The 14,029-nt window shown below is 58.2% G+C and overlaps 6 protein-coding genes across 6 annotated transcripts; 1 reads left to right on the forward strand and 5 right to left on the reverse strand.

Moving 5' to 3' along the window:
* Nucleotides 1-158: 158 nt before the first annotated feature.
* On the reverse strand, nucleotides 159-1,490 carry MSY001_0308 (uncharacterized protein; the record flags this gene model as incomplete). The annotated part of the gene is made up of 1 exon (XM_018885297.1): nucleotides 159-1,490. The coding sequence occupies one exon, from the start codon at nucleotides 1,488-1,490 to the stop codon at nucleotides 159-161; it is 1,332 nt and encodes a 443-aa protein (XP_018738949.1).
* A 145-nt stretch (nucleotides 1,491-1,635) lies between these two features.
* Nucleotides 1,636-3,127, reverse strand: MSY001_0309 (uncharacterized protein; the record flags this gene model as incomplete). The annotated part of the gene is made up of 3 exons (XM_018885308.1): nucleotides 1,636-2,163; nucleotides 2,189-2,950; nucleotides 2,978-3,127. The coding sequence occupies 3 exons, from the start codon at nucleotides 3,125-3,127 to the stop codon at nucleotides 1,636-1,638; spliced, it is 1,440 nt and encodes a 479-aa protein (XP_018738950.1).
* A 226-nt stretch (nucleotides 3,128-3,353) lies between these two features.
* Nucleotides 3,354-6,710, forward strand: MSY001_0310 (uncharacterized protein; the record flags this gene model as incomplete). The annotated part of the gene is made up of 1 exon (XM_018885319.1): nucleotides 3,354-6,710. One exon carries the CDS (start codon nucleotides 3,354-3,356, stop codon nucleotides 6,708-6,710), a length of 3,357 nt encoding a protein of 1,118 aa, XP_018738951.1.
* A 38-nt stretch (nucleotides 6,711-6,748) lies between these two features.
* MSY001_0311 (uncharacterized protein) lies at nucleotides 6,749-8,077 on the reverse strand (the record flags this gene model as incomplete). The annotated part of the gene is made up of 1 exon (XM_018885332.1): nucleotides 6,749-8,077. The coding sequence occupies one exon, from the start codon at nucleotides 8,075-8,077 to the stop codon at nucleotides 6,749-6,751; it is 1,329 nt and encodes a 442-aa protein (XP_018738952.1).
* A 183-nt stretch (nucleotides 8,078-8,260) lies between these two features.
* Nucleotides 8,261-9,644, reverse strand: MSY001_0312 (uncharacterized protein; the record flags this gene model as incomplete). The annotated part of the gene is made up of 3 exons (XM_018885343.1): nucleotides 8,261-9,227; nucleotides 9,317-9,557; nucleotides 9,611-9,644. The coding sequence occupies 3 exons, from the start codon at nucleotides 9,642-9,644 to the stop codon at nucleotides 8,261-8,263; spliced, it is 1,242 nt and encodes a 413-aa protein (XP_018738953.1).
* Nucleotides 9,645-10,043: 399 nt separating this feature from the next.
* Nucleotides 10,044-14,029, reverse strand: MSY001_0313 (uncharacterized protein; the record flags this gene model as incomplete). Its single annotated transcript, XM_018885354.1, has 9 exons — nucleotides 10,044-10,806; nucleotides 10,854-10,971; nucleotides 10,996-11,761; nucleotides 11,796-12,136; nucleotides 12,160-12,644; nucleotides 12,706-13,283; nucleotides 13,519-13,614; nucleotides 13,639-13,819; nucleotides 13,845-14,029. The coding sequence occupies 9 exons, from the start codon at nucleotides 14,027-14,029 to the stop codon at nucleotides 10,044-10,046; spliced, it is 3,513 nt and encodes a 1,170-aa protein (XP_018738954.1).

Genomic DNA, 14,029 nt, shown 5'->3' on the forward strand with positions numbered 1-14,029 from the left:
TACGGTCGGCTCCATCATTTATGCCACGGTCACGCAACAGAATCGACAGGATTCTACATGCCCTTGCGGGGAATGCTTAGTCATACAGACAACTATTTATTTCGTGTAGCTCGCCGGCTAGGCCGGGTGGCGTAGGGCCAAGTAGGGGTGTGCATACATCAAATGCTTACGCCAGAGTCTGTGGACGTGGAAATCACAGCAAAACTCTGAGGAACGCCATCTGCATTGCGATAAAATGCAATAGGTTCCTTCTCGACGAACCGGCACGTACGGATAGTCTTCCATAACGTCACAAACACGTTCTCCGTCGATTTCATGTAGTGAGGTCCAATACGAGCTTTGAGTGCCTCTGTGGCCTCCCAAGCATTGTAGTGGGGGATCTTGCTGCTGACATGGTGTACAACGTGGGTCTCAGCAATTCCATGGAAGAACCATGGGCCGACAAAGCCGAGCCACTCGCGATCGATAGTACACAGCGCACCACGAGGGAAGTTCCACATAGAAGCCTCGTAGTGAGGCAACCTGGCATCCGTATGCTGGAGATAGGTGATCATAACGAGCCAGTGGTTGGTCCAAAGGTATGGCACGACGTAGTACTTGAAGACATCCATCCAGCCACCAGGTGCCATATGAGCCCAGAGGCCCAGTACCACAAACATAAGCGCAATTCCAATATCAGACACGATGACCTGGCCACGATGACGCTTGTCAAAAATAACTGAATTTGGCGAGAAGTGACTGGTGTATTTCGGGAAATGGGTCTGGCCTGACACATTGAAAAGAAGATAGAGTGGCCAACCCAGCAGCTGCTGGATCAACAACTCGACAAGGTTGAACAGTGGTGAATCTTCGAGCAGTTCGGCAATCCATTCACCCCATGTAGTGTCCTCGGTCACAAGAGGGCCATTGTCATCGGCCGGGCGCAAAGGCAGGAGTCCACGCTCAGGCCTCGTCCGGGGAACAAAAACCTCATCGCGCTTCATATGACCCGTGCCAGCATGATGGCGAGCATGAGAAATGCGCCAAGAGTGATACGGAACCAGAAGAGCAGAGTGAAGGACCCAGCCCACTGAGTTGTTGATAGTCTTGCTAGGGCTGTAGGCCTGATGACCACACTCATGGGCAACAACCCACAAACCTGTAAACACCATTCCCTGCAGAACCGAGTACAAAGTCCACAGACCGAAGGATGCTATATTGTGGGTTGCCTCCAGCGACAAGAAGGGGGCCGCTACATCCAGCTTCGACACCGCGGGATTAATCCAAGAGGCGGCGTAGAAAAGCAAGGAAGCTTGGATGAGGTCAACGGCCAAGTACATCGACGAATACAAGGTCGAGCGCTTGAAGCAATGGGCAGGGATAGAACTTAGAAGATCTTGGACAGTCAGGTCAGGTACATTGTACTGAAACATGTCGTCTTTCGAGTACGTCTTAGCCTGGCGCGGGGCATAGCGCTGCTTCACACCACTCTTCTCTGATGCACTTGCCATTGCGATAAGTTCAAGCAGCTCCCTGCAAAGGCGCCCAGCGCTTCCAATGTAGGGTCAGGCAGGACAGAACTCCGAGTGCCGCTATAGGTTGCTATTTCTTCTTTTTACTTGTGGAGACGCCTGTGTTGATTGGCTGTATCCAGAGTTATTTGCTCACTCGCTCAGTGTTGCGTGCCGGCTGCGCAGGCCCCTGTGCACGTTTACGCTTACGATCGAAAGCCGCTTGGCGTATTCTGGCCACCTCATTACTTGGGGAGCATGGGTCGTTTAGGTCGGTATTCATAGGGGTCATTTCTGGCATGGATTGAATATTAATTCTGTTAGGAATCCCAAGCCATTCACAGAACGCCGCTGTCTGCGGGTTCCGGTAGATGGCAGGGGTCGAGTCGTTTAACGGAGCTGTTCGTGAGAAAGACTGCACCTGGCGTATATCCAAAGCGTGTTTCCCGGCGCTTGCCCATCGTGTTGCTAAGGACTTCTCTTCCCTGGTCAGACTATCACGGAGACCTTTGTCCTGGATTGGCGGTATGGGTTGCTGGTATCTTTGCAGTGAGAAATAGGGGTCCATGGCTTTGGTGATAGCCAACCATGGTTCGTGAAACCGAAATGTGACCTGAGACCGCTCGCCAATTTTACTCGGTGGGGCTGCCTCAGGTGCGTCCAAGTGAAAGAACTACGGTTAGTGGCATTATACAAACATGAAGATAGTCGCCCCGAGGCGTACATTTACTGAGCGCCAGAAACTCTGTCGTGCGTGAAGGCACATCGGTGTCTTCCGCTATACCGTCAGAGTCGTTTTCGTCGTCGACATCGTTTATATCCAGCGCTTCGGGATTCGAGGTGCCCGCGAGACTTGTCCCAGATGGGGCATGTCCGTGCATTACGTGTGCTGCGAAACGGACATGAAGATGCGCCGAAAACCAGTACCTAGGTTGCAGCTCATACAAGAGGGTCTGTAGTGGTGGTGAGCCTAGAGAAGAAGACAAAATTTCTTCGCGGAAGAAGGGCTTTTTGCGGATAAGCTCCTGTACATCACCCCACTGCTCAACGCCATTCGGCCAATCATGCGACATGAAGATATCTGGACTAGAGAGTAGACTCAATTTTGCAATGTCAAAAGCCCGTGTGTGGTACATGCTTCGAAGGTCGCTCATGGAATAGGGCTGGCGTTCAAAGCGCCCACGCATGTAGTCATGGCTCTTGTAGATACCTGATGCAGCAGCAATGACCAGTCCATTGACTTCAACGCATCCTGACGATCCCATGTAGTATATATTCGGGGCAATCCATCCTCCATAGTACAGTTCCCACATGTAATTGCTTGCCTCATGGTTTCCACCAATCACAAGCGTAAGGATCGGTGCTGTTTTCTCCCCGGAATAGTAGGAAGGAAAGTCGCCTAGTCTCTTGTACTTTTCAGGCACGGCCAAGCTAGGAAGGTCGGCCTCGCTGCGAAGGGCCTACGCCATCAACACCACCGTGCGTACCTGGATATCTCCACACAACAGGACGAGGTCGACCTGTTCGCCCGTTTCACGCTCATTCTCAAGAATATCCCTGTAGATGGCATCCAACTCTCCATGCAAGCACCCTTCTACGGCGATCTGGCGGTGAGAGCTGTCTAAACGTACCTTCATGGTCACCAGAGTGTGGAGCCGAAGGCCATGCATCTTGTTTGGCTGACTAACCGATGACGCAGCGATCTGCGCTTGCGCACACAAAGAACGGCTAGGATCTTCGGGGTCCATGTTAGTGCCCAGGATTTCACTGAGCCGAGCGCTACCGACGGTCAGGCTCGGCATGTCCGCTTCGTTCCGTCCCAGAATATCTGCGCGTGTGCTGCGGAGTGTTTCCATATCTACGATGAGCTCCACGGCGTCACCCATGAGCCGCCCGGCGCACGTACGTGCTATGGCTACAGTGGCGTCGACGCCCTCCGCTAGCCCACTACCCCAAGCCAAATTTCAGACACGCTCTATGAAAATGGAGGACGGAAAGGACGTCACTTATGCTACATTCGAAGGCGATATGGAGAAGCCTTTGATGGATAAGCGTGACTATCAACTTGTGCGACTGGGCAATGATCTCGAGGCCCTTGTAATCAGCGATCCAGAGACTGATAAGGCCAGTGCCGCTATGGATGTGCGTGTTGGACACCTGAGTGATCCGGCCGATTTGCCTGGCATGGCCCATTTCTGTGAGCATTTGCTCTTTATGGGCACGAAAAAATACCCCCGCGAAAATGAATACAGCGAATTTTTGTCGAACCACAGCGGCAGCTCGAACGCGTTCACGTCGCTCGAGAACACCAACTATTTCTTTGATGTGGGTCATGCTCATCTGGAGGGCGCTCTGGATCGGTTCGCGCAGTTCTTTCTAGAGCCGCTGTTCGATCCCAGCTGCACAGAGCGGGAGATTCGGGCTGTGGACTCGGAGCACAAGAAAAATCTTCAGTCGGACCTTTGGCGCTCTTTCCAGCTGGAGAAGAGCCTGTGTGACCCTTCTCACGCCTATTCGAAGTTCGGCACGGGCAATCTGGCGACGCTGTGGGAGGAGCCGCGCGCACGGGGCGTGGACATTCGCAACGAACTTCTCCAGTTCCATGCTAAGTACTACAGCGCCAACATGATGAAGCTAGTTGTCCTGGGGCGCGAGTCTGTCGACCAGCTGACGCGCTGGGTCGTGGAGAAGTTTTCTCGTGTCCCCAACAAGGCCTGCGAAGCGCCATTGTTCCCTGGATCGCCGCTCGGGGCCGAGCAACGAGGTACCGAGGTTTTATTCCGCACCATCAAGGACGTGCATGAGCTCGATATCCTGTTTCCCTTCCCTGAGCAGGTGCACTTGTTCCGCAGTAAGCCAGGGCAGCTCATTTCCCATTTTCTTGGGCACGAAGGCCATGGTTCCCTGTTCTCATGCCTGAAGCAGCGCGGCTGGGTAAATGAGCTAAGCGCAGGCTCAGCGTTGAGTGCGCAGGGCTTTGAGCTGTTTAAAATTCACATGGCACTGACTCACGAGGGCTATCAGCACTATGAGGATGTCGTCGCGGCTGTGTTCCAGTTCTTGCACCTACTCAATGCGAAGCCCATTGAGCCATGGATGTACGAGGAGGTGCGACGGCTGAGTGAGCTGCGTTTCGCCTTCAAGGAGAAATCGTCCCCTGCTTTGTACGGCTCGACTCTGGCGAGCCAGATGCAGCAGGGCTTGCCGCCTGCCTGGCTACTCTCCGGCCCCTACATCCTGCGCGAGTTTGATGCAGGCCTTATCCGCTCGACGCTTGACTGCCTTCGCGTGGACAACTGCCGCATCTCGCTTGCCGGCCGTGAGCCCCCGGCGGGGGTGACCTTGGACCGCACCGAGACGTGGTACGGCACGGAGTACACTGTGCGGAAGCTACGGCCGGAGCTCTTGCGCGAGCGCGAGACGCTGCAGGGCATGTCACTTCCCCAGGAAAATTCATTCATCCCTAGCGACCTGCATGTGCTAGGTGCACCCAGTGACCTCCCTCCAACCCAACGGCCCCAGCTGTTGATCCACGATGCCAAAGGGCGCTTGTGGCACAAGCAGGATGATCGCTTCTTTTTGCCAAAAGCGAATGTGGCTCTGCTGCTGCGCACACCTGCAGTGAACCACTCGCCGCGCACTGCAGTACTCTCGCGGCTGCTCGTGGAGCTTGTGAAGGATGCGCTCTGCGAGTACTCCTATGATGCCGACGTGGCTGGCCTGCACTACACGGTGGATAGCCAGATGGACGGCATTGACATTATTGTGGGCGGCTACAACGACAAGCTGCCCAAGCTGCTGCAGTCTGTCCTTGACTCCCTCACCCAGCTTCAAGTCGATGCAAAGCGCTTTGAGATCATCAAGGATCAGGTCCGTCGCAATTATCAAAACTTTGATCTGGAGGAACCGTTCCAGCACGCGGCGTACTACGCGTCGTACCTGCTCACCGAGCAAATGTGGACACAGCACGAAAAATTACAGGTCATTGACCATATACAAGCGGCGGATGTCCAGGCGTACATTCCTGAACTGTGCAAGGCCCTATTTGTCGATATGCTGGTGCACGGCAACATCAGCGCTGCACAGGCGCGTGGCCTGCTGTCGGATGTACAGGGCCGACTGGCCTTCGAGGCGCTTTCCCCGCGCGACACGCTCCCACCTCGCTCCCTGTTGCTCGAGCCCGGCTCGCGTGTGTCGTGGTACGTACCAGTGGCAAATCCGGGGAATGTAAACTCGTCGCTGGAGTACTTTTGCCAGGTGAGCGACCCGAATGATGTTCCGCTGCGCGCCCAGCTCGCCTTATTCGCACAGATCGCCAGCGAGCCGTGCTTTGACCAGTTGCGCACCAAGGAGCAGCTCGGCTACCTCGTCTACAGTGGAGTGCGCATGTCGATCGGACAGGCAGGTTTCCATGTGATTGTGCAGTCCGAGCGCGACTCAGACTATCTCGAGTCGCGTGTGGATGCCTTCCTGGAGCAACTGCTGCGCCAGATGCGTGCGATGAGCGCAGACGAGTTTGAAGCACACCGCCAATCCCTTATCCACAAGCGTTTGGAGTCTGTGAGGAACCTGGCCGAGGAGACCAGCCGGTTCTGGCGCACCATCCGCTCGGGCTACTTTGACTTTATGAACCGTGAGCGTGATGTGGCTGCGCTAGAGCGGCTGAGCCAGCAGGACGTGATTACTTTCATGGAGCATTACATCTGCCCCAGCAGTCCCCATCGCTGCAAGGTCGTGACGCATCTCCAGGCACAAACCCCCGCCGGCGATGTGCTAACACTCCATCCCGGGGTGCTGCCGGCCTTTTTCCAGTTCCTGGAGGGCCACGGAATGGCAGTGCCTGCGGACGCACAGGAGACGCTCGCAGCACAGCTCACGAGCACTGCCTCGCTCACTTCGTTTGTGAAGCAGATGTGTGCGGAAGGCGACCTGCCATCGACACTATCGGAACCAGCGCTGCTGGCCGAGGTCGACCGTTTGCTCAAGGCTATGCCCTCTGTGCCCAAGCCGGAGACGGAGCCTGTGCTCCCGCCTGCTCCCCGGGATGTGCTGGAACCCGTGCAAGTGTCGGATGTCCGTATATTTAAGGAGGGCCTGGCCGCGAGTGCACACGCTGAGCCTGTGCTGCCTATGGAGGTGTATGCACGCGATCCCCACACGGCTGTGGACGAGGCGCTGTACCTCCCTGCCCAACCCGCGGCTCACCGTGCACAGCTATAGTTAGGTCATTACAAGTACGTTCTATGGAGCCCAGCTGTTTACTTGCGGATCACCTTGGGGGCCTCACCGCCGTTCACGAAGCCGTCGGCACCCGCGTAGGTGGCGTCGCTCTCGACGTGCTCAATACGTAGGAGGGCATTGTACTTGGCCACACGCTCCGTACGAGCCGGAGCACCAGTCTTGATGATACCCGAGTTCAGGGCGACGGCCAGGTCGGCGATGGTCGTGTCCTCCGTCTCACCCGAGCGGTGCGACACCATGACTGCCCAGTTGTCCGACTGAGCGAGCTGCGCCGCCTGGATCGACTCGGAGATGGTGCCGATCTGGTTGATCTTCAGCAGGAGACCGTTGCAGGCCTTCTTCTCAATAGCCGTCTTGATACGCAGCGGGTTCGTCACCGTCAAGTCGTCGCCAATGATGGTGATACCAGCCGACTCGCGCAGGATGGTCCAAGCCTCCCAGTCGTCCTGGTCGAAGGGGTCCTCAATTGAAATGATCGGGTACTTCTGGATGTAACCCTTGTAGATCTCAGCGAGCTGGGCACCCGTCAGCCACTTGCTCGAGTCCGACTGGGGGTTCTTGAAGTCCAGGTCGTACTTGCCGTCCTTGTAGAACTCCGAGCTGGCCACGTCCAGCGAGATGTTCACGCGACCCTCATAGCCAGCCTTCTTGATGGCGTCCATCAGCAGGTCCAGCGCCTCATCCGCCGAGTGCACGTTGGGCGCAAAGCCGCCCTCGTCGCCGACATTCGTGGCGTCAATGCCGTACTTCGCCTTGATCACCTTCTTCAGCGAGTGGTACACCTCCGTGCCGATCTGCATCGACTCGGTGAAGCTCTTCGCACCAGTCGGCACAATCATAAACTCCTGGAAGGCCAGGGGGTTGCCCGCGTGCGAACCACCGTTGATCACATTCATGGCGGGGGCAGGCAGGATGTACGGCTTACCGGTGTTGGCGAGCTCCGACAGGTACTTGTACAGAGGGACGCCCTTCTCACCCGCAGCAGCCTTGGCCACGGCAATCGAGACACCGAGGATGGCGTTCGCACCGAGCTTGCCCTTGTTCGGGGTGCCGTCCAGCTTGATCAGGAAGTCGTCGACGTCCTTCTGCGAGGTAACGGGAATACCCGACTTGATCAGCTCAGGGGCAATCACGTTGTTGACATTGGCCACCGCCTTGTCCACGCCTTTGCCGACCCACTTGGACGCATCACCGTCACGCAGCTCCACGGCCTCGTGGACACCAGTCGAAGCGCCCGAGGGCACAGAAGCGCGGAACAGACCCTTCTCAGTGGTCAGGTCCACCTCGACCGTGGGGTTGCCACGAGAGTCAATAATCATGCGAGCCTCAATCTTTTGGATGGTCATCGTGGATAGGGAATCGGTGAAGCCCTGAGCGGCCCGGCCGGGCTTTTAAATACACTGGACAGCGCGGCCGTGCGTGCGCTTCGCCACGTGGATGTCTACAAGTAATCGGGTCCTGCATAGAATGTTCGCTGGGCACGAGCCACGTAATGCCTCGTGTCCATCTGCATGGCCTACTCACTGGGTCTACGTTGCGGTCAACTGCCAGGGAAGGTCCCAGACTTCTCGCCACTCGTCTTCGGAGCGTGGCAAGTCTGGCCATGGCATGCCCGAATACTGGTACTTGGGCAGATGCATGCACCGCACGAGAGGCCCCAGTGCGTGCCATTCGATAGAAGGGACCGCCTCGCGCGTCGGGAACGGCGCCGCCTTGAGCTGATGCGGTGACGTAGCCAATTTTTGCAGGTGCAAGAGCAGCACGCGAGCGACGGCCGGGAACATTTTGAGCGAGTAGTTCTCATAGAGGGCGCTCACGAACTGCCTCAGTGTCCATGCGTAGCGGGCCGCTTGATGGCAGCGCAGTCGCGCCACGAATTTCTCTGGATAAGCGATGGCCTGCATCACATCTTTCTTTTCGCCAGGCCGGCAGGCAAAGAGCGCAATCAGCTGCTCCTCACGATCGAGGCGGTGCTGGATGTAGCGCCGCAGCGTGTCTTTCCCCTTCGGTACCACTTCGCCATGCCCGGGAAACAGCACATTCTCACCCGCCATGCCTGATATGGGTGTGCCGACAACGCCCAGGGGCGTGGCACTGCGGCTCGACAATACGTCCAGACCGCGCTGGAGGCTGTGCATGTACAGGATGAGGTCCTCGAACACCGTCGATCCGCGGCCCAGCACATTGTCGCCGGTGAGCAGGATATGGTCCTCTTCCAGCAGGAACATGACGTGATCTGCTGCATGCCCAGGTGTGTACAAAGCCCGCAGAGTCGACACGAGACGCGGGTTCTCGGGGTCCACCACGGCCACCGACACTTGGTCCCGCAGGGGCCACATGACGCTCTCCCACCCCTGCTTCGAAGGAGCAGGCACATACGCCCCCGGCGGCACATAGCGCACCCGCTCAAAAAAGCTCGCGTCCGTACGCGGGTCAGGAAACTTGTGCACACGCGGTACGGGGATCTGCACATGGGGCGCGGCCTCGCGACGGAGCCTGTCTAGCATCCGGAGGACAAATGGTACACCACCCACATGATCATGGTGCCAATGCGTGAGGATTCTGGGTAAGTGAAGCCAACGCACATATCGGTGAGGGCGAGGCGCACTGGCCCATTGCCCTCGTCAAGCATCGATAGGTTGCCGCGCAGCACTTGCTCTAGGAAGGGCACATAGTCTTCTCTAGCATCGCCTGTATCTACCAGCATGACTGGAAGGAGCGTCTCGCGATCCTCAAAGTTCCAGTCACACGGCGGCATAATGAGGTACGTGTTCGTGCCTGGGTCAGCGCTGCCAACGTGCCTTGGAGTGTGAAGGAGCTCGGATTCTGTCCCAAGATACGCACAGTCCGCTGATTTAGGCGCGTCACATTGGCCATACGATCCAGCTTGTTGCTGCCGGCTGGATCCGCCATGGTCGGTGCGCTGCGATTTCGCCGAGGCGGTTGCTTCGGGGACGGTGTCTGACTAATTCCACGCCACCATGACGCTGGAGCCGCCGGAGGCGGTGGAGCTGGGGGACCAGGCTGCCTGGGTATGTACGCGTCGCTTACCGCAGACCGCTTCGTCGGAACCAACCACAGGGACGGTAGCCGAGAAGGAGCGCCTCGTTCGGTATGTACGCCGCAGGATCTGACCCTAGGGAGGTCCTTTCGCTCCAGAGCGGCCTGGCAGGTACGTGCGCGACGACTCATGCCAGCCCTCCAGGAGCGCCTATGGCAGGTGAAGCAGGAATGCGCCAAGTCCGAGACGGAAAATGAGATGCTTCAGACCTATATTGACAGCATCACGAAGAGCATGGCATCGCAGCGCGACTAGAAGCCACCCAGCCGCTTCTTTTTCCTCGCTGGCGCCCGTGGGGCCTGAGCAAAGCGACCAGGCTCGAGCTGCGTCTGTGGCATGGGCGTATCCTGACTCGAGGGCACCTGCGAGGCAGGGACCGCGTGCTCGCGCGCCTGGGATGCACGGGGGCGCTCGTCCGCTGCCGGCCGGGACGCGCGGCGAGCGCGGATCACAGCTTGCCGCACAGGCTGACTCGCCGACGGAGCATGTAGCTGTGCCGCTGCTGTGCTGCGATAGGTCGGCGCCAGATCGAGTCCGCCGTAGGGGTTCTCGTAATTGTATGTGCTTGTAGGCGCGCCTAGCGGCCATTCCATGAGTAGCATCTTGGCCGTCTCGCTGAGCTCCGTGCCGGCCGGGAGAGCCAGCGGCGGTGTCTCGGGCGCCTGCGGCTCGGACGTGTGGTCCCATCGCCAGTTGCCATTTTGCGGCTCGGGCACCTCGCAGCAGCTCGGCCCTGGTACCCACGTCGTAGCCAGCGCCACGTCCACGGCCTCCTGCATGCGCGCCTCGGCCAATGCATCAGGCACAGCGCTGTGTCTCCGTTGAAGCCAAGATAGCATATCGCGCGCTGCTCTGGGCGCAGCCGCGTCGACCAGGGGCGCAAGGTGCGCGGTCGGAAAGATGTCCCATACACGGTCGAGGGCGCCCTGACTGGCTTCCGATGCTAGCAACGTAGGGCTGTGTGCTGCGGCGCCCGTGTGCAGGAGCGACGAACCAGCACGGTCTGGATCTTGACTGCATCGATACAGCCGATCAAATCTGTGTGAGCACAGTGTACATACAGGGTATGAGGGACAGGCACAAGCTTGGTGGGCGGCTCATGCAGCGCAGCAAGGCGCTCAGGCAGTGCATGCCCAAGACTGTCAGGGGTATCTGTGCCGAGCCATCCCAGCACCGTCGCTGCGGTAAGTCAGCGTGACCCACCTTTGTACAGGGTACGGAAGTCGACGGGTGTCGTCTCGAGTTCACCGAAGGGCCCCGCATCGTGGGTGTTGCAAGCCTCATTTTCATTTTGCTGCGCCTGTGACGACCACAGGACCTGCGACGCAGGGCTGTGGTCGTCTCGGCCCTCCTCAGGCAAAGGGCCGAGCCACTGCGCATAGAGAGCCCCGCGCATGGTTTGTTCCAGCTGCAACACATGGCCATGATGCGCCGGTGTCCAGTCATCCCAGCCAGGCAGCGCCGTCATATCCACCAAGCACGGCGGCGCAGGCGACACTGGCTCGTGCGCCAAGAGCGACGAGGCATGCAGCATACTTGGCATAGAAAAGGCCAGGTGGGTCTTGTCGTGCCGCACATCGTACAGGGTGCGTAACCTGTTGCGTTGCGACGACAAACAAGTGATCGCATGCTCAGCCGTCCCAAGTGATGTTAGCGAGAGCGTCCGATCAAAGCCGCGCCGGTGCGTCCACGTATGAAGCGGGACGGATGGATACCGTGTATCGTAGTATTCGACCACATCTGTCGTCGCCATCGTCACTAGAGGGGCATCATACGATAGCGACGGCGAGCAGATCGACGTGATCTTCGCTCGCCGGAGTGCCTCGACGGAATGCGACGTGCTCGCCACCACAGCATGTTTCGGGGCACGAAGGTCGACGGCCATCAGGGTCGAGCACGAGGCTGCCCAGACGGACGGACCTGCCTTGGCCGCAAGCATCCAGATGTGATCCGACTCGTCTCGAGGAAGCTGCATACATTCGCGACTGTGTGAGACAACGCACGTACGGTTTCTGAGCAGCAAAATCCCAAACACGCAGCGTACCATGCGCATCTACGAGATGCGCCTGGCTGTCCTGCGTCGCGAGCGCATCAACTTGTCGCGTAGGTACGGCCGCTCCTGTGTGTACGTGGGCTAACACGCGCACGACGAAGCGCGGACCTGTGTCGTCGGGGGCGAGCGCCATCACGCGGCCCACAAAGGTCGTCGTCCACGTCCGCACAAGGATCTGCGTATCTGCGTTGCAGCGTGCGACCTGCAAGATCGGCGCAGTCGTCTGCAGAGCTGGGAGTGCTGCCGCGATGCATTCGACCTCAGGGCCATCTCGCCGAATCGTCGAAATGTCTAATGTTAGCAAATGGACATACAGAGATCCGAACGATTCTGTCCGCCCACACAGACGAGCCACGCTTCTCCCCGCGAACCTGGCAGGACGATGGTGGTAGGCCCTGTATGCATGTGTCCCTCGTCGGCTTGACGCAGCTCGATCTGCTCGTCGTTCAGGACGGCCTCTGCAAGCACATGCGACGGGACATCCACACTCATATGGTACCTGCGCAGAAATGTAAGTGCATGCAGTGCGCGCTCGTGCACCGGTGTCTGATGATGAAGGGGGATGCCATGGCGCCCCGTATTGGGAAACCAATGCTGGGCACGTGTCACGGCATTTAGAGCGGGGCGCGTTTTGAAGCGCGCAGGTACATGCCACGACAGACGACCCACCCCTCGTCCCTCGGCTTGCACGAGGGCAGCTGAGCCGCTCTCGTCCAGCACTTGTAGGGAGCTCGTCTTGGCTGGCGCGTCGCGCTCGACGCGGCGAGAAAGGTGGAGGAACAACTCGGTTCCTGCCACACTTGGGACCCACTAGGTATCTCTATGCAAGCTAGATCGATGCAGCGGACTATGACACCGACGATGTCTTGAGCATCTGAGCCAGCAGGCGATCGACCGTCTGAAGTGGCGGCGGCGAGGGCACCGTCGAGTCATGAAGCGGTGTCATGTTGGTTGAAGGTTCTGCACTGGCTGGCTCTGACAGCGGCGACCTGGCGCCGCGATTGGCAAACTTGGGCGTCGGGAGACTCGCTGCGGATGGCGAGTTGTGGAAAGTAGGGCCGGCATAGGCCACAGGCGCGCTACCCTGCTTCTTTTGCGGCGTATTCGGCACCCGTGTGTTCTTGTTGCTACCCTTGGACTTGCCAGCTTTACGGCGCTCCGGCGTACCAGTTGTACCTGGTGGGGCCGACTTGGGTCGCAGTGCAGACTCGCCTCCAAATGTTTGCTCGTCCCGCGCATCGGCCGCATGATCGAACGCTGGTCCCACGCGCTTGCTCTGTAGAAAGAGCTCCTGCTGCCACGTCATATTGGAGCCAACCTTCTCCACCGCAGGCGCCTTGGTCTTCTCCTTCTTCTTGGGTGCCTCGGTATTCTTCTCCTTTTTCTTGCGTGGCGCTTGATTCCAAGATGGAGTCATCATCTGCTGCTGCCATGTCATCTGATTGGGGGGCGCACCGCCCACAGTAGGGTGGTCATTCGGGTTCTTATCCATACGATATCAGTGCTATCAATCAATGTATTTCGAGGTATACTGTTCAATGTTCGTGTCGACAAAAATGGTTTCGTTCGCAGTGTAGGCCATCGATTCAACGTCGACAGTGGGGAACACCTAGCGTGCCGCACGCGGCCGTCTCCGTCCACGTGGGATTAGTCAGACACTATGGATGCTCTACCACCAGGTACGCCGGTACCTGCTTCACGTCCGCGCCGTCATCGTAGAACATGAGCTTGTAGGGAGCTTGCAGCATATCTGCATCGCGTCTTTGCGACTAGTGTCAGTAAAATCGGCCCACCTTGCTCCGCAGCGTGTGCGCTTGGGTGTTGGGGCCACCCCCCTGCACCGTCGCCCAGTAAAAGCAGCTTGTGTCGGGATACAGGGCCAGCACACGCGTCCCGATTGCATATTCTTCTGACGGAAGGGTATCTGCGCTGTTGGGCAATGGGATGATCGAGTCGATAGTCGTATTCCATGTGCTTTGTGTGAGCCTCGTACACGTACGGTCCACCAGTGCTCTCATCTTCCGCGTCCTGGACCACATACCGGTACTTGTCGCCATGAATCGTGCCCATCACCGTGGCCAATATCCACTCTTCCTCGGAGCCACTCTGTCCATCGCGAGGTGGCTGACAAAAGGCCACTTTTCTCCCACGTTGCAGCGGTAGCTGGCTCTGGAGTGCCGCCAT

The sequence above is a fragment of the Malassezia sympodialis genome, genomic scaffold (assembly GCF_000349305.1).
Source record: "Malassezia sympodialis ATCC 42132 genomic scaffold, msy_sf_1, whole genome shotgun sequence".
In the NCBI taxonomy this organism is placed as follows: domain Eukaryota; kingdom Fungi; phylum Basidiomycota; class Malasseziomycetes; order Malasseziales; family Malasseziaceae; genus Malassezia; species Malassezia sympodialis.